This window comes from Uranotaenia lowii, chromosome 2, assembly GCF_029784155.1.
Source record: "Uranotaenia lowii strain MFRU-FL chromosome 2, ASM2978415v1, whole genome shotgun sequence".
NCBI classification, from domain to species: Eukaryota; Metazoa; Arthropoda; class Insecta; order Diptera; family Culicidae; genus Uranotaenia; species Uranotaenia lowii.
In genome coordinates this window covers 202,277,445-202,304,935 of record NC_073692.1, presented here as the reverse complement: position 1 = coordinate 202,304,935, position 27,491 = coordinate 202,277,445, and the positions used below count along the sequence as shown (strand labels likewise).

General features: G+C 36.0%; 1 protein-coding gene across 1 annotated transcript in view; it reads left to right on the top strand.

Moving 5' to 3' along the window:
- Positions 1–3,984: 3,984 nt before the first annotated feature.
- LOC129744551 (FERM domain-containing protein 5) overlaps positions 3,985–27,491 on the top strand; it is a 52,177-nt gene continuing 28,670 nt past the window's right edge. The window contains exons 1-2 of the mRNA XM_055737131.1: positions 3,985–4,540; positions 19,347–19,451. Coding sequence (XP_055593106.1) covers positions 4,451–4,540; positions 19,347–19,451 — 195 coding nt within the window. The 5' untranslated portion in view covers positions 3,985–4,450. The remainder of the gene's footprint in view (positions 4,541–19,346; positions 19,452–27,491) is intronic.

The following is a 27,491-nucleotide window of genomic DNA, read 5'->3' as shown; positions in this document are numbered from 1 at the left end:
AAACACCACTGTCTCAAATTTCAGGCTGATCGGTTCTGATTCTGAGCAAGGTTCTGAGCAAGTTCACTGGTGTTGGAAAAAAGTGGTAGAAATTTTGACATTTTGAAAATTTTACCCTGCAAAAATGTTTTCAAGATCTTGGGGCGTTGTATTTTTTTACAACACTGTTTCTATTTCAGCCGTATGTGATAGAAATATTGCTATTTTTGCATTACAGCATGCGACAATACAACACGTGTTGTAAAAAAACTTGAAGGCCACAGATCTTGAAAATGTTTTTACATGGCAAAATTTTCAAAATGTGCCGTAAGTGTCAAAATTTCTACCACCTTTTACCAACACCAGTGAACTTCCTCTTACCAATTTGAATTTTTCTTCAAGTTCAATTTGTTTCTCGGATCCGATAGGGAGGAGTAGGCGTTGACTAAATGGCAACGCACGCCTTTTTTTTCTCCGTCCGCGAAATTTTCAAGTCCATTTTGATTTAAGTAGTGAATTTATTGAAAAAATTGAACTGTCACCGGATGGTGTTTACATTATTGGCGTGAATTGTTATAGTGTTTTGTGCAACAACGTAAAGTTTGGTCTCCGGGGAGTGAATTTTTTTCCTGAACATCTGCTTAGAAGGCGCTTGTACTACGCCACCCAGATCGACCAAGGAAAGCTGGAATGGAATATGTAAGCCATAGCGAAGAGTGATGAAATGCCTTCAAATTAAAGATAAGTCGTTTATTTTAATTTATTCATCTTATTAAATAATAAAACAATGAATTTCTTTGCTAATTGTTAGAAGTTGAATTTGAAAATTTGGTCAATTGAAATATATGGCACGAGGCACTTGCTATTTAATCGGAAAGTTGGATTGAACTTTAATTCAAGTCAGGATACATATCGGAAGCTACAACTAAAGCTCAACAGAAAAGAAGCTTCAAATTTTTCCACGAGGTTTCATTTGCAAAAAGGCTCTGCTGTGACATTTCATTCCGAAATTTTCTGTTTGCCTCAAAACTGTTTTCTCTATATGAATGGAAAGGATTGCACTCGGATTAACGTTTATAAAATAAGGTATGTACTGTCAAAATTTGCCTAATTGTTAGTGGTATTCTTCCAACAGTGTTAAGAGTTTGATTTCGAGCACATTGACAGTTCAGTTGAAACATAGCAACTTTCCTACAGAGTTTATGGTTTTCAACTCAATCAGGTTCATTATGTTTACACAGTGAGTTTTTGTTTCTTTTTTTAATCTTGAAAAAATGAACGCTGTTAGTTACTAATATCGAAGTTCAAATTGTCCAGATTATTCATACGATTTTTATTGAAATTCAAAAATTTGGTACTAATTTTATCTCTGTTTCTTTTACCCTGGGCATGGATGAAGGCTCAATTATATCACTTGGATATAATTGGGTATGCCTTGACGCCCAAGTATCATCTCTCCACAGTGATTATATCATAGTTTTCCGATACTTGGGAGCACCACCCGATCACTAACTTCGAAAGTGAACCCGGGTATTAAGGTGTTGACCCCAGGGCTTTAAACCAACGTTCATCCATTCGGTGAGAGGTCCGACCAGTAATGGTTGTTTGACCGGGTTTTGGGATGGGCTATTTTACACAAAACACTACACACCGTGACAACAAACATCAGACCCACAAAGGCTGGAATTTGTTGCTCACGTCACACAACATAATACTACTTACTGTGACAACAAACCTTAGATCTACAAAGGCTACTATTTGTTGTTCACTTCATACAACACAATACTATGCATTGTGACAACAAACCTTAGCCCTGCAAAGGCTACTATTTGTTGCTCACTTCACATGACAAAATACTACTCACTGTGACAACAAACCTCAGCCCTAAAAAAGGCTACTATTAGTTGCTCACTCCACATCACACAATACTACTCCCTGTGACGACCTCAGACCTACAAAGGCAACTATTTGTTGCTCACTTCACACATCACAACACTATTCAATGTGACAACAAACCTCAGCCATACAAGGGCTATTATTTGTTGCTCACTTCACATGACAAAATACTACTCACTGTGACAACAAACCTCAGCTCTACAAAGGCTACTATTTGTTGCTCACTTCACATGACAAAATACTACTCACTGTGACAACAAACCTCAGCTCTACAAAGGCTACTATTTGTTGCTCACTTCACATGACAAAATACTACTCACTGTGACGACAAACCTCAGCCCTACAAGTTCTACTATTTATAGCAACCGGAGTTTAAGTGGGAGATATTCCTAATTCGCCCGGTGTATTGCGGTCTCCTCTAAATCCTACCCATTTAATTTACCCAGCTTTCCCCGCGGTGAGAAATTTTGGCCTCAAAAGGGCCGTGTGATTTCTCATAATTGGGGGGGGGGGGGGGGGGGGGGGGGGGTTGGTGGACAAAAATCTCATTTTTCTGTCCACGTGGTATCTGAACGGCCCCTTACAAGGATTTGTACATCCTAATGTACAAATGTGCTTACAATTTTAATTTTTATACTGGTACTGAAAACAGTGAATCTGCGATTTTGTCACTCACATGATGCATTTTAAGGTGACAAATTGGAGGCAGTTACAAAATCGGGAAATTTTTATTTAGCAGTTTTTTTTTTAATAATCCTGATAAAATCAGAATCAGAAAACATTATAACTGTGTCATTTAAAACAGTGTAGGATGTATTTTTGTTTGCTATTAGTTGATAACTAATGAGTTAAGTCTCTTTTTTCATAAAAGTATCATAAAATTTTGTTGCTATGTTTTACACTCCGTTTCGACCGGTATTATCAAGAAGAATGAATTATCTTCAGTGGGGAAAATCCAAATTTCCAAAAAAAAAAAAAATAGAATATAATATTAGCAAATAAATATGTTGTTCCCTTCTTTTAACCAATAAAAAATAAAAACTGGCCTCTGAGGTAATATAACTTTTGCTTATTTGGGTCTAAGGGTCTAATTTGGGTCTAAGTCTCTATTGGGTCTACAATTTTGCCTCATGACATGAAGGAGAGATATGCTAGAATAGCGTTTACGGATTAAGAACATTGAGAAAGACGTTGGATAATCAGTCAGAAATGTACGAGGACCTTTTTAATTGTATAAGGAATTTCAACTCCACAGGAGGCATTCGTCCCTAGACGAGGACCTCGAAACATTGGAGCCATTAAACCATTCGGAAGTAACATTAGACTCAGAATCAGTGGCATCGACCCCAAATGATTGTGATTCTCCAGAAATTATTAAATATTCTTTGTGTCATTCATAAGTCATCCTCATTACCACTGCGATGTCATCATGTATTTCAAAATTCTTTAAGAATGATGTCAATTAACGCGATGTTAATTCATAATCAGGAGAGAAGATAGGGAATTTATTTAAAAAGCAAATTCCAAAATGAAATCACTATACCTTCTAGCCCCTCATACCTCCAACGCCTCAAATACGCGCCCACCGCCCACTAAAGGCTCCCAAGGTTTTCCGATGGTGGTAAGGACATTTTTGAGAATCACTGAACTAATTGAAAGATAAATAAATGAAAAAATGTTCAAAAAAAAAAAAAAATGAAAACACTCAAATTTACTTATTTGGAACCGACATTTACGAACATTCGAATATGTGTTGACAATCCTGATTAAATTTTTTATCAGAATATTTTCTTGTGTGAAATTCTCTTAGAAATCTTCTTCTATCGATGGTTTTGGCCGAAACTCAACGTTATTCGTGGTAAATTATAGAAAATGGTCACAGTTTACAATGCGTTTGAATATAACCAAATTTACTACCCAGATAAAACTGTTCTTTAGGGGAAAAGCTTAAAATGAACACTCCCTACTGACTTCGGCAAACACACAAGTGGGCCCCTGGGTGGGTGCGGGCGCGAGGCAGAGGAAATCGCGTGCGAGGGTGAGCACGAAGACGAGGGGAAAATGCCAACCCAATACCCAGCAGTGGATGTAGGTAGTCGTCCAAGTCGTTCAGTGAGCAAGGCGCACCAGGACCTGCAGGCAGGACACGACGAGCAGTGAAAAACAGGACGAACACGAATAAGACGGAAAATGTCAGTGCTGGGTATCGCGAATGAAAAGTTTGTGCAGGAAAAGTGAAAATTTCGGTTACGGGACGGCAAATTTCGGTTCTCGATTCTGCATCGATGAAGCCATCGCTGCACTAGCCAACAAGTGTGAAAGTGTCGAAGTCGAATTTGTGTGACAAACGGCGGAAATTGGCCATCATTGGAAGTGTGACACGACGTGGTTTTGGAAGCGAGCTCACATTCAATTTTTCACGATTTGGTGGGCCAATCGCTGCTGCTAAATACGGCGGAATTAGAGCACGGGGGAGGGAGGAATTGGTTGCAAATTTCTTTAGCGCTGGGAGTTTGCCACCAGGCAAATCATCGTCATCATAGGTGTGGAGGAGGAAAACCCGGAATCCGAAGCTATGTTCAAGAGCCGTAGCGAAGGAAATGTCGTCTACAAGTGCACAGTTCGGCTTCTGGAGGATCTGGACGTTCTGGAGTGCGAATTTCAGGTAACAGGTCGAGGTCAAAACCGAACAGTGAAGTGAAACGCCAAAAACAACAACATAAAAAAGAAAACTCATTCTACACGTTCCCATCGTTTAACACACTTCGTTCGCCAAATAATGGAATCCTGCTTCCTCCTGTTTTATCCTGTTTGTCTTCGTTCGTTTCCCAGAAGAGTTGTTCCTCACCATGATACCATGCTCTTGAAGTGGTTTGGTTTTGTGGTTGACGACGATGGCGACGACGAGGAGCCTCTGCTATTGTCTTCTTTTTTATTGTCAATTTTCGAGAACCCATTAATTGTCTGGCGCGGGGCTGCTCGAGCCTGATTTATCAATCTTTGGCAGGCCCGGTCGTTGTTAGGGGCAGGCATTTTACGTTCAAATTACACGTTCGATTTTGGGGCTCCGAAGCTTATATCATCGGTCCACGAATTCATTGAAAAGTCTGGCAGCAGACATCGTGTTTTGGTACCATAAGTTCTAGATACCTATACATACAACATTTGAGTGTGAATGCTGTGCTTCGAAGTGTATTTTAGAGGAACCAGTTGATATCGAAGATTTTATAGCAATTCAATAACAATGAGAGTGAACTGTTGAGAATGAAGTTTAATTCATTAATAATCTAATGACTAAAAAAATTGAAAAGGAATATGTTTTCCAATCAAACCAACAACGTGTTGAGTAATAGATTTAGATTGCAGGGAGTCTGATTCATTCTTTCTCGTTTTTTTTTGTTTCGATTATAGTCGTTTTACCATCTTTATGGCATTCGCGACTTTATCAACGTTACAGTTGGCGGATCGTTATTGAAAAACTTATCCGGTACAACTGTGTTCGATGTTTACTCTTGGGCTCGAACTCGCGGACATCGGCTCAGGAGACAATAGACTTGCCAACTGAGCTATATCACAAGCCCTATTCTTTCTCGGTGGCTTCCTAGATTTCGTTACTAAAGATTTAAGCGATCATTGACTTCACTTTTTATTTTAAAGAAGAAAAAATATAAGTTTGAACGCTAGATATAAGGAAAACAATAACAGCCCATCCAAAAATTCAAAGTTGATGCTTTTATTAGAAACTTAAGACTTGTTTTCAAAGGACAAGTGCAACACAGAGGCTCGGATCTCAAATTTAAATTAATATTTATTATTCTTTTCAATGTCATAGAATTATGACTAGTTTCCAAAATAGAGTTTGTAGATATTTGTTTTGTATTTTTTTTTTATAATTTGAACAGCTCTTTCTAAACTTATGTTATGCCCAAATTCTAAGTTTTTAACTCTGATTGAACATTCTACATTTGAGTTTTGTTTAAAGTACTTCTAGTTTTGTCAATGGCTCTCAATTTTTTTTTGTTTTTTTTTATTTCAAAAGTTATGAACTTTAATTTTGATTCTACGCCTCGATTTCGATTTTTTTGTAAAGGCAAATGGGCGATCACGGGCAATGGGGTAAATGTGGGTCATTTCAATACATAGCCGATCAGGAGAGAAAAACATAATGATATCCAGATGAGATATTTTGATATTGAATGTTTTCCTATCTTGACGAGTTACAATTTTGTACTCGTAGAAGGTTAAAATACCTCCAATTATATCTAAAAGTCTATGCAACATGTTTTTTTTAATTTTTAGTTTGATTTGAGTATGAGAATAAACCCGTGCAAAATCTGGGCTTTTACAATGAAATCCGGGCAACTGGGCAGGACTGGACTTTTCTCAAATTTAAAATTTAATATCCGGGCAAACTCGGATAAAACCGGGCAATCTGACAAACTTAATATATCAACTTAAAATCTTATGGGAATGGTTTGCAAAAAAATTGATGATGGATGATGAGTTTCGAAAACATCATTTTCACAATCCCATCTCATTTTACCAGCTGCGTGCATGCCGTTGACTACTTCTCTACCTTTGCTAGTTCGGAAGTTGATGTTTATTTTCATTTTGGTTCTGAATAGCTTGATACAGCCCGATCAGGAGAGTATATTTAAACTACTTCTCAAATCCATCTCCATCTTCCGATAAAAGCATGCAATGCATTAATGCATTTAAATACGATAAAAAACATGCATGAACCGCACATTGTAGGTGCAGATATACGAAAATTCCCGCGAAGAATTTATATTCACCAGAAAGGTAATTTTATACCGATTCTAGTGATGGAATTCTAAGCGCTGCGATACTTTAAAAAATAGAATGGGTATGAAATTGGCTTTCTGGTGAGTAAAAATTTCTGGCGGAAATCTTGCGTTAATGTACTTAAAATCCAGTGCAAAGTTGAAATTAAGTGAAAGAAAATCTGAGAAATTAGTTCCTCAAAGATTAAATTTGGCACTATTTTAAGTTTAATATAAGTCAAAATATTATAAGGAGTTCGCCGTTTTTTGTATAGCAAGGCTCTAACGTACTTTTCTAACAAAAATTTGAAACAACTCGAATAGGCAAATAATTTTGAAAAATAAGATGATTGACTTTATTGAAAGACTAATCAAAGAATACAGTTAACAGACCTCGCCGAGTTATTATATCGAATTCACGAGTTCGACTTCGTTAATCCGTTCGATAATTTTCTTTCATTATGAAAACTGACAACTTTGAAATGTGGCTGTGAATGATCTGTCATTATCCGCAGTTGTCACTGTGACATATAATTGTATTACCGAGCAACCCGTCATGTTTACCGAAAAATCTCTTGGGGAAAACTGTACAAGACGCACCAGCGAGGTATGATGGCCCATGCCAATCTTTCTTAAAAATACACTAACCTATGGCTTCTAAAGGTTTTTTTCATCATGTTTATTGTAGAAAACAGGGTTTTCCATCATTAATCACATGAAAAGTTCATTAACACTAAACGTACCGGAGGCGGTCAAATGACGGTTTTTGAACTTTGAATGATGATTACACCTTATATAATTTTTTTTTCGCAAATTTAACGACAGGACTATTTTTGTTTTCAAAATGCAAGTATTTTTGCGTTTTTTAAATTTTTCTAAGTGTTGTGGTTTTCGAATAACGCATGCGGTATACCTATTCATACCGCGAGCGGTCAAATGACGGTTTACACTGTTTTCGCTAAAACATTCTTGTTTCTAATCCGATTTCTTTGACATCTATAGTTTTTAAAAGCTTATAATGTGACTCAAATATGTTTCTCAGACAATTTTCTGCTACAATCAATTATTTTAAAGATATGTTAAGTCCTAGAAATTTTTTTTGGAAAAACATGCTTCAGGAAAATTATTATAAATCTGTTCATCAGTGCTCGAAAAAAATTTCACTTAGTGCATGAGAAAGCTGAAGTTGGAAGCTATATGTTGCACATACGGAAATTTTTATCAAATTTTTTTTAAGATCATGACCACAAAAAATGTAAAAAAGTTGTGCAAAACCCGTACTTCTTAATCAATCAACCGCCAAAGCTGTTCCTGTTACAGTAGAAAAATTTCAAAAAATGAATTGGAATGTTGACGTAATTTGTCACATTTTGGCATCTTTAGATTTTTTAAAATACGAAATACATAATTTACGACGAATTTTCAAAGGTAGCTGTTTTTCAAATATTTCATCAATTCGGATTTTTGATAGAATTCCTACACCTAAATTCAGCTTTGCACTGGATTTTAAGTATGTTATCGTAAGGCTTAGGCAAAAAAATTATATGCAAAAGAAAGAAAATTTCATAGCGGTTCTAGTGATGTAACTGCAGTGCAATGCTTGAAAAAAATATGCGCTCGCGGTATGAATAGGTATATACAAAGTGTTGGTATGTTTAGTGTTAAGGAGTGTATCGAAAGTAAGTCATAAACACATTTTTATTTTCATTGTATTGATTTTAATGATTCAAACAAAGAAACAGTTCGGAAGTGTTTTAAAAAGCTTATTATTACAGTTTATAAAGAAATACGAGTAAAAAAGTAATTATTGGTAATATTCTCGATTTTTCGACTTGACGCGTTTCATTAGGTTTTGTACAGCTGATTGATCACACTTCTTGGGTGCAGCATTCCAATTTTTCTTGAAAACCGCCATGGTCCTGTTGGCCTTACCATCCTTCCTGAAAACTCTCTTGACGATAGTTCTATGGGGCGAAGCTGAGGGCAGTTTGGTGGGTTAATATCTTTCTCAACGAAATCTACATCGTTATCCTCAAACCATCTAAGAGCGGATTTAGCGTAGAAACTCGTCGACTTCAATCCGCAGGAGCAGATTGCCTGCTACACAAGCACTTTCTGGCCAAATTTTTACACCTCAATCGACTTCTCGTGGTCACTCACATCCTCCCCAATAGCTGCAGTGTAGAATTGTGGTCCCGGAAGAGTACTGGAATCCTCTTTACATAAGTTTCATCGTCCATGAGAATGCACGCATCTGGCTTCTGCAAAATCCGATGATACAGCTTCCGGGTTCTGGTTTTGGCTCGTGATTTTTGTTCAGCCGTTTGTTTGGGCACTTTCTGCTTCCTGTATGTCTTCAGGTTGTTCCGCTTTTTGATCCGCTGTACCATTCCGATCGATGTCCCAGCTTTTTTCGCCAAATCCCCTATGGACATCGATCAATTCCGGTTGAAGAGGTTGATTACCTTACGGTCCAGATTTGGGTCAGATGGTCCTGGTTTTCTGCCTCTTCCTGGCATATCATCGTACGTATAGTGTTCCCCGAACTTGTGGATTATGGATTTTACGCTCGCCGGATGAATGCCGAAACGTTTCGCCACTTCATTTATCGAGATGCCCTTCTCTCGCATCCAAGTGTCCAACACACGAATTTTAACTTCTTTTTAAATTCGCGACATTTTGGGAGAAACGAACACGTTCTTTTTTTTTAACTTAAAATTAAGTATGACCGAGGTTCAAAACATAGTTCGATTCTATGAACTTAAAGTTAAGTACCCCTTTTCCTCCTTGCGATGGATCAAAACGGAGTTCGAACTGCGAACTCAAAATTGATCCCTTTTTTCCTTCGGCGAGGGATCAAAGCTGAGTTCGACCTTATGAACTAAAAATTGAACTCTCTTTGTTGGACTGAAAACACTTAGCGAGTTCAGTCCGAACCGGAACAGCAACCAACGAACACGTCACAAAATTTTGTCGTTCCGGAACAATTACCGGAAGACTATGAGGGAACTTCATAATGAAATGCATGTTAACCGTGTCAGCGTAAAATTCTGTCCGTCATTGTCATCATATGGTGAGCGGCGTGGAATGTCCGGAAACTTCCGGATGTTGTTTACTTCCCGTGGGAAGTAACATCCGGAAGTTTTCTTTGACCGGGAGTGTCAAAACTTTCCACCGCTCTGTAATTGCAATGCAATGTACCGGAACAGCAACATCCGGGTACAAAAAATTTAAACCATCCTTTAATTCCCTGAAAATAAGCAACCCTCGAAAAAAAAAAATAAATTCGAGTTCGGATGCCGAACTTAGTATTGAGTATGCCTATCAGAACTTAGTTTTGCTATTGCCCAGTCAAACTCAAAGTTGAGGGCTGCCACCGAAGTGCTGTTTTGAACCAAAACTACTTAATTTTGAGTTTAAAAAAAAACGTGAATGTTTCAAACTTAAACAAAGCGCTGGTTCACTGGTGATCAAGATGCTACATACAGGTGAGCACAGTTGTGCGAGTTCAAGCGTTAGTAAGTAGAAGGCCCAAATATGTTTATAGTTAATTTTCGATACACTCCTTAAAACGACTTTAGTTTTTAAACAGAAGGATTAAAGGAATCAACATGAAACTTGTTTTTTCTTGGGTATCATGTAAGGTTTTATACTAATAGTCTGCGCAATCTTTTGAAACTACAGCTTTTTGTTTTTCCACTCCGGAAGACTATAAATATTTTGTTGTATTTCACTAACTTCTCACAAATTTTAACTAATATCAATCATATAAAAATTGGGGCAGAATGTTGGGGCAGAATGTCCACAAGACCACGTGGTTTACGTTCAAATTTTGAATGCTGAAAATGTTTGAGATTACTCGAATATCCAAGTAAAATGCCATTCTTTTTATTTGCTGACTTCCAAATTACTATAACAATGCATAATTCTAAAAAAAGATCGTCCTTGTTCGAGTTAAAAAGGTGCACCAATATTCGACTCGATAAAGATATCCGCCGCCATGTTTGCCGCGATATCAGTCAAGAAATTAAATTTCGTTGCCTACTTGAAGGCGTTTTACCTAAAGGATGTAGAAAAGTGCTCGTTCCTTTTTTTAAACTCAAAATTGAGTAGTTTTGGTTCAAAACAGCCCTTCAGTGGCAGCCCTCAACTTTGAGTTTGACTGGGCAATCGCAAAACTAAGTTCATACTCAATACTAAGTTCGGCAGTCGAACTCAAATTTATCCTTTTTATTAGAGGGTTGTTTATTTTCAAGGAATTAAAGGGTGGTTAAAATGTTTTGTACCCGGATGTTGCTGTTCCGGTACATTGCATTGCAATTACAGAGCGGTGGAAAGTTTTGACACTCCCGGCCAAAGAAAACTTCCGGATGTTACTTCCCACGGGAAGTAAATAACATCCGGAAATTTCCGGACATTCCAGGTCGCTCACCATATGTATGATGACAATGACGTACAGAATTTTACGCTGACACGGTGGACATTCCATTTTGAAGATCCCTCATATTCTTCCGGTAATTGTTCCGGAACGACAAAACTTTGCGTCGTGATGGTTGCTGTTCCGGTTTGTCCGGAACAGCAACCATCACGACGCAAAGTTTTGTCGTTCCGGAACAATTACCGGAAGACTATGAAGGATCTTCAAAATGGAAAGAAACCGGAAAGAAAGTTCAATTTTTAGTTCATAAGGTCGAACTCAGCTTTGATCCTTCGCCGAAGAAAAAGAAAGGGATCAATTTTGAGTTCGCAGTTCGAACTCCGTTTTGAACCATCGCAAGGAGGAAAAAGTGTACTTAACTTTAAGTTCATAGAACCTAACTATGTTTTGAACCTCGGTCGTACTTAATTTTGAGTTGAAATAAAGGAGCGCGTGTATTTTGAAAAGCGAAATTTTCGATAAGTTTAGCAATAATAAATGATTTTTTTGCCAAAGTATGATTGGTTTTCAAAAATACGATGAACATGTAATCAAACATTTGATGTTTCAATTGTTACATTCCGTTGAAGCATTAATCTTTTCTCACCACCCTTTCCATATGGTGCGTTCTGTCCACTTGTTTTTGCGTTCACTCCGCGGTTCATTTTCTGGCTGTTTGAGTTTTTAACAAAAATATAATCAAATTCGAGTTTTGATCATAATTTTTCTTTATGATGATACGTTAATCTGATCCCTGAATCATCGTAAACTTTCAATTTGATTCTTATATGATTGGTTTTGCTGTAAAGAGCGATTTTTCCCTAATTATTGCTAAAACATTTGTAATTTTTACCGAAACACCTGTAATCAAAACCGAAATGCCTGTAAATATTACCAACATACCTGTAAGAACTAAGGAAATGTTGGATTTTTAAACCGAACATTTGTCAGAAACACGAATTACAGTTCATGCTCGAAACATTTTGGTCAAAAGCGATAGCTAGGTTTGGAAGTAATTACTGTTTTTTTTTTAAATTACATACATGGTTCAGTAAAATAAATTGCCGAACTTGAAGATTTCCGTTTATACTGTGCACAATGTTTAAACATTTAACCCTTCATTTCATGATTTTTTATTTTTTCTCGAAAAAAATCACAATAGTGCGCAATGATGAATACATGAAGGGAAAAATAATGAAAAAATATTATTTTCACATATTTCGGTTATTTGGCAAAAATATTAATTGTTGCAAATTTGCAACAACATGAAACGGTTACACCTTTTTGTTCTTCACACTAGACAACTGGAAATAAATGCTTATTCCTAATTTCTTTTGCACTAATCATAGTTTTCGCGCAGGAACTTCGCAAATCTAGATTTCTGGACACCGTGAAAGTTGAGAATTCAGCTCGGAGTAGTTATGTATGTTGGTTATCCACCATGGGTGCACGAATTCACCGCAGTTTCTGCCTAAGTATGTGAAGTATGTGCTCACATGCATTATTGGACTGACCCCATGGCTTCGTATGAACTGTTATGGAGTGAGGTATTGTGTTGATGTAGGTATATTTTGGAAGAACGAGTCAATCAGGTTACTTAGAGGTATTCCGGCATCCGTGTATATACCTGGCCAGCTGGCAGCTGGTTAAACATTCATATAATCAGTTATAAGAGGAAACACATCTTACCTGTCGATTGGGATTCGAACCCAAAAGTTTTCTCGCCGATGCCGGGAATCGAATCCAGCCTGGCACATCGGAACCAGACTCGCACCAGCTTATCCACTAGACCACAAAGGTTAGCTAGGAGTAGTTGTGCGATAATATACCACCTACTGAGGAAATTATTCCTTACGTTTGCTTGAAGGTGCTAAATGGAAAGCTTCTTACCTATACATCTTTTCTGAACATGACCTTGAACAAATCAACACAAATCAATTCCGAAATCGTAATTAAATTGGTTCTGATAAAGATTCTAAATCTTAAATCTTACCATAACTATATGCCAGTTTTAATAAACAAACTTGAGTATTGAAGAGCAAAGTCTCAATTTAGTTTTGAAGGAATGATCCAATTACAAATTTCATTAAACTATTAAATATCATTTGTTAGCAAAATTAAAGGAACAAAAATGATTTCTTCGGAATGAGCATTAGAATATGGAACATGATTCTAAAATTAGAATTCAAACTTGAAATCAGTTTAAAAATAAAATAGAAATAAAAATAAAACTTAATTCAGTTTCAAATTAAAATCCACTTCCAGAGCTCTCAGGAAAAGGTTGAATAAGTATAAATAAAGAGCATTTTTCGTCGATTCATTATATGAAACGGCTTATACTTTAGTGAAAAATAATGAGGGTTGTAATTTTCAATCAAACCATTCATTCATCTTTAAGGAAAAAAAAGCAAAACAATACTTCAAACCTCGGTTATCGAATGTTGGCAGGTAGTACTGAATTTTCAAGTGGAAAATGAAAAAAAGTATACGTTGTTTGTTATTATTTTAAACTCTCTAGATAAAGCCCCGTACTTGAATTTCAATCATGTTCAATATTGCAGAACTTTTGAAAATTGGTGTATAATTATTTTGCAAGTTATGAAGGCATCTGACAATTTTTTTTATTCAAAATATGTATTTGTAATACCAACGAGCCGTGAAAAAAAAACTAAAATAATGTGTTTTACATACGCTGAATTACAAATCATAAATAAGTTAATTATTCGGACCCGTCCTATTTTAAGATTTGATAAATTTTTAACTTTTAATAATATTTTTCTAGTTTTTGATAACGGTTTAGAGAAAAACTTTTTATTTAGAGAAAAACTCTTTATCCAGGGGGGGGGGGGGGGGTTAAATTTCACCCATCCCCCCCCCCCTCTCCTTATACAACCATAACATGATAATAAATCATTAATAACGAAAACACTTTTACCGGGAAACAAATACACTGTTTAAACGATGCAAGTTTCGAAAACACACTATGGAACCCATGTAACTAGCTAGGGTACTACCGTTGCATGGTGTTGCAAATTTGCAACAATTATTGAAAACCCATTATATCAGATAAAAAACAAAAAAAAAAATCTCAAATTTTGTTTAATATGTGAATTACTTTAGTGGGAATTCGAAAATATTTTTTTTGAGTCGAAAAAATATTCTCAATATGAATTACACTAGGCCAAAAGTTTGAAAAATAAGGCTTTTTCCACATTCCATATTTTTCAGATTCAAGTTGGTTTTTTTTGTACCTTTAAACACTGAAAGTATTTTTTTTTAATTGAACGTGATCTTGAAGTTAGAAATATTATACCCATCGAAAAAAAAATTGACTTTTTAGCTAAATGTGAAATTTAGAACAGTTTTAATTAATTGTTGCAGATTTGTAGCTTTATGAAACGAAGGGTTAATATGAAGTTATGTAGACTATCCTAATTTGATTTGACGGAAGTTTGACTCTTCCCACTTTCATAAATGGCTTGATTTATTATATTGGAGACCCCTTCTATGTTTGTAGCCTCTCTTTACAACGAAAAAAGGATCGTACAAATCGAAACATTTCCAAGTGCCTAATTCATAGTTTATGCTTAACCCTCTTTTGTCCCAGAAATTATTACCCGTTAGAGTTCATGGAGTGTCAATTTGACACTTCTGAACACTCTTGTTTCTCCACCGATTTTAAGAAAATTTATAGTTTTGGAAACCTCGTATGTATGGTCAAATATGTATCATATTTGTGTGAAGTAATGCAGAGCTATTGTAAATACACCACTAGAACCGATATGAAATTATCTTTCTGGTGAATATAAATTTATTGCGGAAATTTTGCGTTAATCCAGTGTAAAGTTAAATTTAATTGATAGATAATTTGAGTAATTGCAAACTGACAAAAGGTTCAGCTACCTTTGAAAATTCGTCAAAAATTATTTGTTTCGTATTTTAAAAATCTAAAGATTCGAAAATGTGCCAGATAACGTTAACTTTCCAATCCTTTTTTCAAAATTTATCTGGTGTGACTTAAACAATTTGGAAAGTTCATTGATTGAAAAATACGGGTTTCACACCATTTTTTTTAACAATTTTTTTGTGATCATGATCTTGAAAAAAATTAAAACATATATCCTCTTGTGCAACGCATATCTTATAACTGCAGCTTTCTTGAACACTACGTGATTTTTTTCGGATTTTTTTTTCTTAGACTTCGAATAACGAAAAACTGAAGTGCTGAAGCTGAAAATCGGTTGAGAGCAAGAGATATATAACGGTTTTAAGCGAGGAGTGTCAAATTGACATTTAAGGTCTGATTAGAGAGTTTTTCCTGGGCTTGCGGGGAGCGTCCATAAAAAAGTATTGATGCAAAATTTAAGATTCCAAGAATATATTGAGGATCTCTGAAGATTTTTTTTTTGTTTGGATGCGACAAAATAAAGTTACAAGCCGTCAAACTTCCAATAGTGTCATATTGACACTCGAGAGCGGATTATGGTCAGGGAAGCAAATCGAAGTGATCTGATACTGATATCAGATTTATCACTTTGTGTTACACTTTGCGATAAATATGAGAAAGGGACGTTCAAATATTACGTAACGCAATTTTCGATCATTTTCAACTTGCGACCCCTCTAGTGAAAGGGTTTGACTTGTAGGTGACAAAAAAAAATATCGTGAGTTCGCTAGTACAAGCTACTAGTGTTAGCAGCGGTAGAAATTAATTAAGATTCGATTTCAACTTTCGACCGGTCAACTGAAAGGCTTTGACTTCTAGGTGACGAAAATTTGTAACGTGAGTTCGCTAGACCAAGCTACTAGTGTCATTATTGGTAGAAATAATCTACTTGTACTAAGTTGTACAAGCTTATATAAAGTAACTGCTTAAATAAATTCTCATCAATTTTTACCCTTTTAATAATCAGGTCGGTTTTACCTCTAGTAGCTTGCACTAGCGGATTCACGAATCTAGTTTTCGTCACCTACAAGTCAAACCCTTTCACGAGAGGGGTCGCAAGTTGAAATCGGAGCTAAACTAATTTCTCGCGGTACTAACACTAGCAGCTTGTACTAGCGATCTGCTAACACTAATTTTGTCACCTTCAAGCAACACCCTTTCACTAGACGGGTCGCAAGTTACAATCGGAGGTTAAATAAACAAAACCATCTATTGAATTAAAAAAAAAACAAATCTCAATGCAAAAAAGTGACCAATATTCTCTTGTTACTACTTGCGAGGAAGGGAGAACTTATCCTTAACGTTACACTTACCGATAAGTTTGAATCGGAATGCAAAACTAATCGAGAGCAAATTTTGATGAGTATAAGTACAGCACACTGGTGGATCAAAATCTCCTTCACCCTTAAAAAATCGTACACAAAAGTATGTAAAAAGAAGTCAAAACAACCCGTAAGTGCAGGAAGCCACTAGTATGTAAAAAGGGTGATACGAAAAATTATGTATTAAGGCTGGTACGGACGAGTATGTAGAATGTACGCAAAAGAACGTAGGGCTCTGTGAACTGAAAAGTATGTTAAAATCACATAAATTAGGAAAATTTCTGAATTAAAATTAGAAATTTAGAAGCAGGAATATTTTCTTTCGAATTGAATCTTTTTTTTGGATTATGCTAATTTATTGTCTATAAACTATACAAATTTAAGCAAACTGGCTCCGTTGGTTGACCCGAAAAGTTCTTCGCTGGGGATAATTTTGAAGTAGCCATAGCATGATGCGTAAACCAGAAACCACCGTTAAAGCATTGGGCACTTCAGAACTATCGGTAAGCTTGGGCTGCAGATTCTGGGGCTGGGTGTCCAGGGGAACCGGGATTGGCCGGTGAGGTTGTAAATCCTATAGAAGAGAAATATGGTCAAAAAATGGCTAAAATATAAAAAAAAGAAATATTACCCATGCTTTTTTGTTTGCTTGGTTGCGGTCGGAACTATGGTTGAATCGGCTTGTCGCTTCGGGACCAAGAGGAAATCAACAACTTTCCTAAAATGATGGACAAAAATTTAATAAAACGTACAGCAGAAATAAATGTTTTCAAACTTACCAAGATGAGCGAAGAAATCTTGATGTTTTCGGAAAGACTTAACCAGCAGTTTTGGAGAAGTTGTGTGCGTGCAAGTAGGATGCAAAACACAGACTGAATTTCTGGTGGTGCGAGTGAGAAGCACAACGCCGTCATCTCCAATTTTACATACTTTGTAGTTATTTCAACGGGGAGGAACTTTAAAAACAGAAAGAACTGGGAAAGTATGTAAAATTCACCGAGTCTCCGAAACTCACCGCACGTAGAATGGAACGAACTTCAAAGTATGTACTTTTTACGGTTTCAGTATGTAAAAATTTCTTAGCGTGTTCACGGGTGTTTTCATCGGCAAATACTAACGAAATATAACGTTTTTTTATTCCCTGATTATGGATAATACCATATTTGTGCAATCGTTCATGAGGCCCAACTATACCCAACAAAATTTGTGCAACATCTGAGAGCAGCTTTTTTTATAAATAAATCTATTTTTTCGACATTTCTTCTTCAAAACTAATCTCTTTGAGTTGCTCGCTAAGTGCCTGCTTCAAAATGGCTTGGTGTTTTTCAATGAGTTCTTTAGTTCCGGTGCTTTGGAGAATTTATGTTCTTGAATACAAACGTGGATTCATAAGTTTAAGACGTTATCTTTTCAGTAAATTGGGTTTTTTGAAAATCACAATCATTATACCATTTTATATTCATCTTAAATCTAGCGATGCCACCAAAAGTTTACGAGCTTAATAACAAAAAAGTACAAATTAAGACGATTGCAAAATGATTTTATAAAATCGGCCAGTAGTTTTGCAGATTGAGCCATAACTGTAAACCATTTTTTGCGAATAGTCTTTTTGATCCAGAAGTTTGAAAAAATCCCATTTAAATGTTTGTAATACGCATTGAAAGCTGTAAAAATTGTATTTATGTATAGTTTGATCATTATTCTTATATAAAATAACTAGATAATAAAAAAAGCAAAAAAAAAAAACAATTAGAACACCAAGCCTCTGCACTTTGTTGTGAGGTGAAGTTTTCATAACAAATCTGATTACTTTTACCAACGGTTCATTCTCAAATAACTTGCTTAAATAAAAGCATTCCAAGACATTTTAATGACATTTGAGAAATACCTCCAAAATAAAATAAATAAAATTAAATTTTAAAGAAATCATATTTCCTCATAAACAACCTAAAATAAAGCAACAAACTATACTAAGTTTGCCAATTTATGCATTTTTTTAAAATAAATTACCTTGTAAAGTCACTATCATAAATCGAACAAAAAACCAGAAGAGTTTATTAATTTTTTAACCAATAAATTTAACGATTTATGCCAACTTATCATCGAAGACAGTTCACCACGGGCTGGCATGAGCAAACTTTGATAGGGGAAATGGAAAGCGTCAGGTTTGTTTTCCTTCCTTATTGGTGTTTGCTTCTGGTGATATTTCCCCCGATTTACGTAAGGCGACGAAGCAACTGAAGAACAGCAAGGAAGCTAAAAATACCACCCAACAACGCGAAGATGCGATGGGTTGTTTTCTTGTATTTTTTTTTTAGTAAATTAATAATCCATTAGAAATATTAAATAACCAGGAATGAAAAATGCTGTCTGATCCAAGATTGATTGTGTCTAACGTCACCGGTCAAAACTGTTGACGATTGCATTGAAGTTCATATTTTTCGAAATCAATTGATCACTTTTGGAGTGCTGATCAATATGAGATTCAATCTTTAAGCGAAAGATAAACTTTGATTTTGAGTATTATGATAACATAGGTTTTATTTCGATTTGTGATAATTATATTTCAATAAGTCTTTTTTCGATATATTTTGTTCTAAATAAAAGTAAACAAACTGAACTCAATGCTCCCTCGATTTCACTTATTTTTAGTTACATTTCCATTCCTGATACATGTATCATACAACGACCTTCAATGAGACGTAATTTTCTTTCGGTTTCATTGAAAGTTTTCCAAAAACATAGAAGAACAACAAACGTGTTCATTAAAGCATATAATTTTAAGCCACAGCTCCAACAAACAAATCATCGGCCAAAGCCATCGTCGTCGTCATCATCGCTGAATTTGAATTGCAGCATTTAATCCAGGGCTATCATTTGCTGGATTCCGCACTATCACACTAGGTTTAACCTAGTGAACATACTCATCGTATACATAAATATGTATCTACGTTCGTGCACATATACCTAAATATATGAATTTTACTGTCTTCTTTTCCCAGCCACACCACAAGGGCAACTTTTTGCTGGAATATGTATGCGAACAGCTGGAGATTACGGAGAAGGACTATTTCGGGCTTCGATTCGTGGATTCCACCAAACAGCGGGTAAGTGAACACTTTTGAACATGAACGGACACCGGTATAAGAGAGAGGCGTCATCATCACACGTTGCATTCTTGGTGGTGATACACACCACGCACAGTGCAACGAAAGTTGGTCTCCAGTGGTCAAAATCGAAAAGCTTTGAAAAAAGCTGCTTTATTGATATTTTTAACAATTTGATGTTTTTTTCACTGACCTGAAAAGTCTTTCTGCGCCGTTTATTCGAATAACTATTACTGGAAAACAATGTTTCTTTGCCAATGGTCACGTTTTCCTGAGGAGACGATGAGAATTTTAAACTAATTCTCATTTGTCTATACGAATTTTGAATATTCAAAAAAACAACAAGGATAGCGGAAAGTCGGGTAAGACGGGCACCCTAAGGTAGAATCGCAATAGTAAATCAGATATTGCTTTGTTCATCGCAGTTTTCGTGCAGATGTACAGTTTAGGTTGTTTGCTTTAACCATTGAATTTTTTCCTTCACGACAACTGTTTTCATAGCAATCTAAAACATGCGTGCAAATTACACTTTTCAAAAATGGTCGGGTTAAACGGACACTTCGTAGAAAAGGTACATTTTGCCGGAAAAATGCTGTAAAAGTAGATACTATTGTGGGTTAAGTATTTGAGAACGTTTTTAAACCAAAAGGAACAAACTGGTCCGAGTCCAGCAGCGAAACAGTGTGGTTTTCGGAGTTGCGTATTTTATAGGCGCTGTCACCACCGGGGATCCAGTTTTTATAGGATTTATGACATGTTTGACATGCTGAGTGCCGACTGACTACTGATCTTGCCATGGTCTTTTGAAGGCATATGGAGGATCGAACCGATGAAAATTTAAAATACCTGGCGAAACTTATGTGTCCGTTTTATCCGACCTCAAAGTGCGCGTCTTAGCAACTTTTTTTTTCAAAACGTATGTTGCTCAAGCCCCTTGACCGAAATTCACTGATTTTCTTCCAAATGGTTGAAGAGAAGCCTAATAAACACCCCACTTTTGAAAACGGTTGAAATTTTTCAAGATGTTGCGAGTTATTTTGATTTTCTGAGGAGAAAATATCGCATCAAAAAGGGATCCTTCAAGTTTTGTTCTGTTTATTATTATGCGACCTTGCTTGATGTACATAAATAAAGGGTCTCGAAAGTGTCGATACACAAAAATGAAAAAAATTACAAAAATGACAAAAATGACAAAAATGACAAAAATGACAAAAATGACAAAAATGACAAAAATGACAAAAATGACAAAAATGACAAAAATGACAAAAATGACAAAAATGACAAAAAAGACAAAAATGACAAAAATGACAAAAATGACAAAAATGACAAAAATGACAAAAATGACAAAAATGACAAAAATGACAAAAATGACAAAAATGACAAAAATGACAAAAATGACAAAAATGACAAAAATGACAAAAATGACAAAAATGACAAAAATGACAAAAATGACAAAAATGACAAAAATGACAAAAATGACAAAAATGACAAAAATGACAAAAATGACAAAAATGACAAAAATGACAAAAATGACAAAAATGACAAAAATGACAAAAATGACAAAAATGACAAAAATGACAAAAATGACAAAAATTGCAAAAATGACAAAAATGACAAAAATGACAAAAATGACAAAAATGACAAAAATGACAAAAATGACAAAAATGACAAAAATGACAAAAATGACAAAAATGACAAAAATGACAAAAATGACAAAAATGACAAAAATGACAAAAATGACAAAAATGACAAAAATGACAAAAATGACAAAAATGACAAAAATGACAAAAATGACAAAAATGACAAAAATGACAAAAATGACAAAAATGACAAAAATGACAAAAAATGACAAAAATGACAAAAATGACAAAAATGACAAAAATGACAAAAATGACGAAAATGACGAAAAAATTGACATTACTTAAAAATTAACTTAACTGGTTTAAAAAAAAGCATAAGCGTGTTGCATACATTTCGGGGTAAAAAATTCTACAAAAAATTTAATGTTTGGATGGATGAAATTTTGAAATACACAAACCTGTGATGCAATACAATCATCAGCCCCGGTCCTGAGTTTGTCTGTGGCAAAGGGGTTTTCCAGCCAGCGCTTTCTGGCAAGTATGATATCTCTTAGTGATATTCCCCGCGTGATGGAATTTACCTTTCCAGTGATCATCGATCCCGCGCTACGTTGGAATCGTCCGAACCCTTCAACATTTTCTACCAGAACGTAGGTGGTGTAAATGGTTGTTTGATTGACTACTTGTTGGCGACTTCGTGTTCCTGCTACGACGTCATTGCCTTCACCGAAACCTGGCTCAACGACCGGACCCTCTCTAGTCAAATTATCGGCTCAGATTGCGCAGTGTTCCGTTGCGACCGTAGTCCTCGTAACAGCAAAAAGTCTACTGGTGATGGAGTGTTACTCGCCGTGAAATCTACGTTTCTAGCTCAGCCAATTGAAGACGATTTCTGGGACAATCTAGAACTTGTTTGGAATAGCATTGGTTTCGGAGATCGGAAACTCTACTTGTGCGTAGTGCACATGGCCTCCGACCGTTCTGGAGACTTGGCTTTAGCTGAATCTTTTTTGCTCTGCCTCTCTAAAGTAAGCTCGATTTGCTCTCCGGCAGACGACATACTCATCATCGGTGACTTCAATCTACCTGGTTTGAAATGGTGCTCCCTCCCAAGCGGCTTTTTATTTGCGGATCCTGCTCGCTCTTCATTCTCGGCATCCTCCAACATCTTCCTAGACTCCTTGAGTACCGCGACTCTTCGACAGATCAACAAATCTGAAAATGAAAACGGCCGTATGTTTGATCTCTTCTTCGTGAACGAAGGGATCAAGAATCCGGCGATTGAATCTGCTCCTGCTCCTCTTGTTAAAACTGTCCCGCATCATCCAACCTTAGTGATTTCATTCGACATCACTAAAATACACGGCTCAGAAGAGCAAACCGCATCTTTTTATCACGATTTTAAGAACGTTGATTTCGAAGTTGCATCCCTCGTCCTGCAATCCGTGTATTGGAAGGCTGAGCTCGATTTTTCTAATCCCAATGCAGCTGCCGAGACGTTTGCGAACATCCTGAATTATATCATCGATCGTCATGTGCCGAAACGAAGCACAGCTACCAATCTACGGACCCCCTGGGTTACTGGAGGTCTTCGGAGACTTAAGGCGGCTCAGCAGCGCGCACTACGCAACTAAGCACAAGTCCCTCTATACTAAGGACAATTTTTTTTTCCTTTTTTATAGGAAATAAACCCATTAATGTCATTTTTCCTCGTAAGGATAAATATCGCGAATTGAATTCTGCCTACAAGAAAGCCAGTAAGCGTTGCTACCAGAATTATGTTAATCGGTTACAACAGAATTTCAAGTGCAGTCCGAAATCTTTTTGGAAGCACGTTAAAAATCAGTGAAGAGAATCAGGGCTTCCGTCTCACATGTCCCTGATCAGTGACACAGTGAACTCTGATCCCGAAATTTGTGATTTATTTGCCGAGAAGTTCTCTAGCATTTTTACAACTGTATCCATTTCTCCTGAGCAACTGCCTAGAGCTGTGAGAAATATATTGCCTATAGGTTCTTCGTTTGACGGAGCATAATCGACGGAGCATCCATATCGAAAGCGACAGCTAAGCTGAAAAACTCTACAACTATGGGCCCGGATGGTATATCTGCTGCTTTTTTGAAGCGTTTTATGTCACTTTTGCTGTTTCCTATTCGGCATATTTTTCAATCATCGCTGGATGTTGAAATTTTGCCCTCACTGTGGAAGGAAGCCTACATGTTTCCTATTCACAAGAAGGGTGACAAAAGAGATGTTAACGACTACTAACTTACTCACCTTCATATCTTTTGTGCAAGACAGCTTTGCTATGAAAACCCAAACTGACGTCATATATACAGACCTTTCTGCTGCATTCGACAAGGTGAACCACGATATCGATATCGCAAAGCTGGAACGTCTGGGTTTCTGTGGATCCCTTCTGCACTGGTTCCACAGTTACTTAACAGGTCGAAAGTTTTGCGTTCGTATTGGTGACTCCTTTTCTAATCATTTTCTTGCCTGCTCTGGTGTGCCTCAAGGAAGTAATTTAGGACCACTAATTTTCGTGATATATTTTAATGACGTACTCTCGCTCCTTGACTGCAAAAAACTTGCATATGCCGACGACCTGAAACTCTTTCACACCATAAACGGCCAAGAGGACACCAATTTCCTGCAGCATCAGTTCAATGTGTTTGCTCAGTGGGGTGACTTGAATTGACTGCCCCTGAATCGCAGTAAATGCTCGGTCGTATGCGGAGTACGCTCTCGGAGACGGAATCATTTCTCGGGTGGGCCACATCAACAATCCGGGCGGTATTCTCGATCAACGGCTGGAGTTTAAGACTCACACAAACTACATCGTCGACAAAGCATCCAGAAACCTTGGATTCTTATTTCGCATGACCAAAGACTTCAAAGACGTGTATTGCCTGAAAAGTTTTTACTGCTGTAAAGTTTGTTCCATCCTCGAGTATGCTTCAGCTGTCTGGTGCCCTTTCTACCAGAATGGGGCTGAACGAATCGAGGCTATCCAGCAACACTTCATGCGGAATGCCCTGCGTCATCTGAACTGGCAAGACCCGTTCCGTTTACCAAGTTATGAGAACCGTTGCCGCCTTATAGACCTCGATACGCTTCAAGCCCGCAGAAACGCTACGCGCGCTCTAGTTGTTGCTGGTCTCTTAACGTCCAGAGTTGACTGTCCCGTTTTGCTGGAGGCCATTCCTCTCAGCGTGCGTCCCCGAGGATTGGGAAACCAGCTTTTGCAGCTCCATGTTCCTATTCGTCTCAACAACTATGGAGCGAACAGCGCATTTATCGGCATATTGAAAACGTTCAATCGAAAAATTTTAACTGTTTCAAGAACTGTAGACCTATAGACCTGTGTTAATTTTTATCTTGTATTGTAATTACTATTAAGTTATCATTAGGATCTACATATGATCCATTGATTTTTATTCGTATAAACAATAATAAACAATATTCTAGCATATGGAAACGAGATTTTAATAGTGAACCTTTGATTTGCATTTTGATGCCCAGACTGTTAACTGAATTATAAAAATATTAATTAGAAAAAAATTGGTGATAGTTCGAAATATAATTTTGAATCAACAGTGTTGGTATAGAATTGTAAAAGTAATATAAAGTTTGTAGGTGATACCATTAAGCCAATCCGTCATACTGTACATCTATTGCTCGATTTTTAAATTTTCTATGAATTTCTATTTTCTGTTTTTTATAACCTTTAAAAACCTATTTCACGAAGTAAGAAACTATGTCATCATCATTTTGTTATCATTGAATGATAACTTTTTAACATTTGATTTAAATAAAAATTGAATAATTTTTGTGGTATACAAATGTAGCATCTAATCCTGCTGTTGCATGATGTCCCGTTTGACGGTAATTCACAAAAAAAAAACTGCTAGGATAAAATGAACAAAACTGGTCAGATTGATAAAATTGGAAAGGTGACCAGATTCACAAAATTACCATAAATTACTAAATCATCTAAACTGACAAAAAATACATATATAAATGAAAAAAAAATACAAAAGGCTTAATTTACAATGAATGCAAGCAACGACAAAACTGACAAAAATGAAAAAAAAAACGAAATTGTCAAAATTGACGAAATGTACAAAAGGGAAGAAACTGAAAAAATTGACATAATTGAAAAAAAAAACGACAAAATTAAGATCATATATAAAACTTAATAACACTATTTTGAGCTATTGCTTAAATATGTTGACAGAATAATAAAATTGCAAAATTTGATAAAATTGAAAAAAAATAACCAAATGTTGGGAATTTTCTCAATTTTGTCAAATTTGTAATTATTTTCAGTTTTGTAAATTTTTTCAATATTGTCAATATAATCAATTTAAAAACTTTGTCAATCTTGCATTTAAGTCAAGTTTGTCATTTATGCTAATTTTGTCATTTTTTTTCATTTGTGCCTTTTTCTGTCAATTTCAAATTCAAATTTTTTAAACTGTCCCTTTAGACATTTTTTATTTACGTTTTTGTCAAATTGTCCTATTGGGCGAAGTTCTGGTGTGTTGGGAGGGTCTTATCCTTGGGCACAACATGAATGTTGTTAGCAGCATACCACTCCATGGCTTTTTTTTTTCATAATGGTGGGATGCATAATCTGGCCAAAACAGCACAGACAAGTTATGTTTCTTAAGGAAAAGCAGCAAACGCTTTTAAAGACATTCTTTCGCGTTAATTTTCTGGTTGAAGGTCCCGGTTGTAACGAAAATGTAGTTTTTTAAGCAACTAGTACATATAGCTTACCAAACGAGATATTTCTTAGCAAACTTTGATAGTTTAATATGCTTGAAAATGTCTGCCACCTTTCCCCTTCCGGTTGCTGTAAAATACTCTTGTCCCGGAAGCTCTCTGAAGTCTGCCATGGCCTAGGTTTCATCGTCCTACCCACGCAATCCAACTTTGTCAACAATGTCCTATACAGCTTCCGAGATCTTGTTTTACCGTATGGTTTTGCTTTTCATTGCGATTAGCAGTCACTACTTTCTTGTAAGTCGATAGTCCCGAACGTTTTTCAAATTCATGCACGGTTGTAGAAGATATTCCCAACTTATTGGCGACATCTCGAACGGAGAGATTTGAGTTTCGCTTGAAAGTGCTAGCCACTCGTTTGTTCGTCACTGCGGCTCTCGGATTTCGATTTCACCCTGATCCTGGCTTAATAGTTGTCTAATACGTTCCCTTAACACTTTTACTACGTTGGTGACGGTTGATTTTGCAACATTCAACGATTTTGCTATTTCTGCGAGCGTGTAGTTTGGATTTTCACTACGCATGAACAAAATTTTGATTCTTAGCTCCTCTTGCTTGGACGCCATTTTGAAAACTAATGACTTAATATCGAAAACCAAATAGAAGCATCATTCTAACTACACACAAACACACACCTTCAAGATGAGGGGTGTTCAGGTTTTTTTATATGAATGATTAGAAAAAATACGGCGAATTCAAGTTGACCACTTCTTAGTGTCATATTGACACTCGAGATTGGATTAGGGCAGCGGTCGGCAACCTTTTGAGACAGAAGAGCCAAAAATTGCAAATTAAGGAAATTTCCCAGTTTGAAAGAGCCGCACTTCATTTTATCCTTACTACAAATAATGGTAATCGCTAAGATACATTGCATCCTGATAAGAACTAAGTTTCATTATCCTTTTCACATCGCCACAGATTTTCGTTGTTTTATTGACAAACTGAAGCGATTTTCTTTTTTCTGGATCAATACATTTTCAAAACGAGTACAGCTTAGTAACGTTATTTTATGGAGATTGGCCATTGTAACCTGATAAAAATTATCATTTCAAACTTTGGTGCAATTCTTTCCAAACACCTATTCCCATATATAAAAATTTACTTTCTATGTGTTCTGTTGAATTATTAAAAGGATGCATTGAAAATTTTATATCATAAAAATGCAAACTACAAGGTAAATTGATTTAAAAAAAAAATAAACGAGGGTTTGTCACTTTTTTTCTTCAAATTTTACAAAAACGCCTATTTTTTTTGGTTTGAACATCCGTTAAATTTGTTTGTTATGCGCATAAAACTATTATTTCAAGAAGATAAATATTTCCGGGAATTAGAATAAATAAACCAACAAATTTTAATTCATGAATGCTCATTTAACGGATTGAAAAAAATAAGTCCAAATTTGACAAAGTTTTTTATAAAGAGATGAACCAGCTGAAAGCTGAAAATCTCTATAATAAAGACATTAAAAAAAAAAACAAAGTTTTACGATCGGTCTCGAGATGTAGTCAGATAATACGGTGATACAATTTATTTTAATTTTTTTTATTACAAGCATTCCGATTCAGCTTTCTAGTTCTCATTTTGATTTCTGGTAAAATATAAAAAAGGTTTCAAAAATAATATTTTTCGATAACGAAAATTTATGTTAAAATTCTCAATTCTGTTCAAA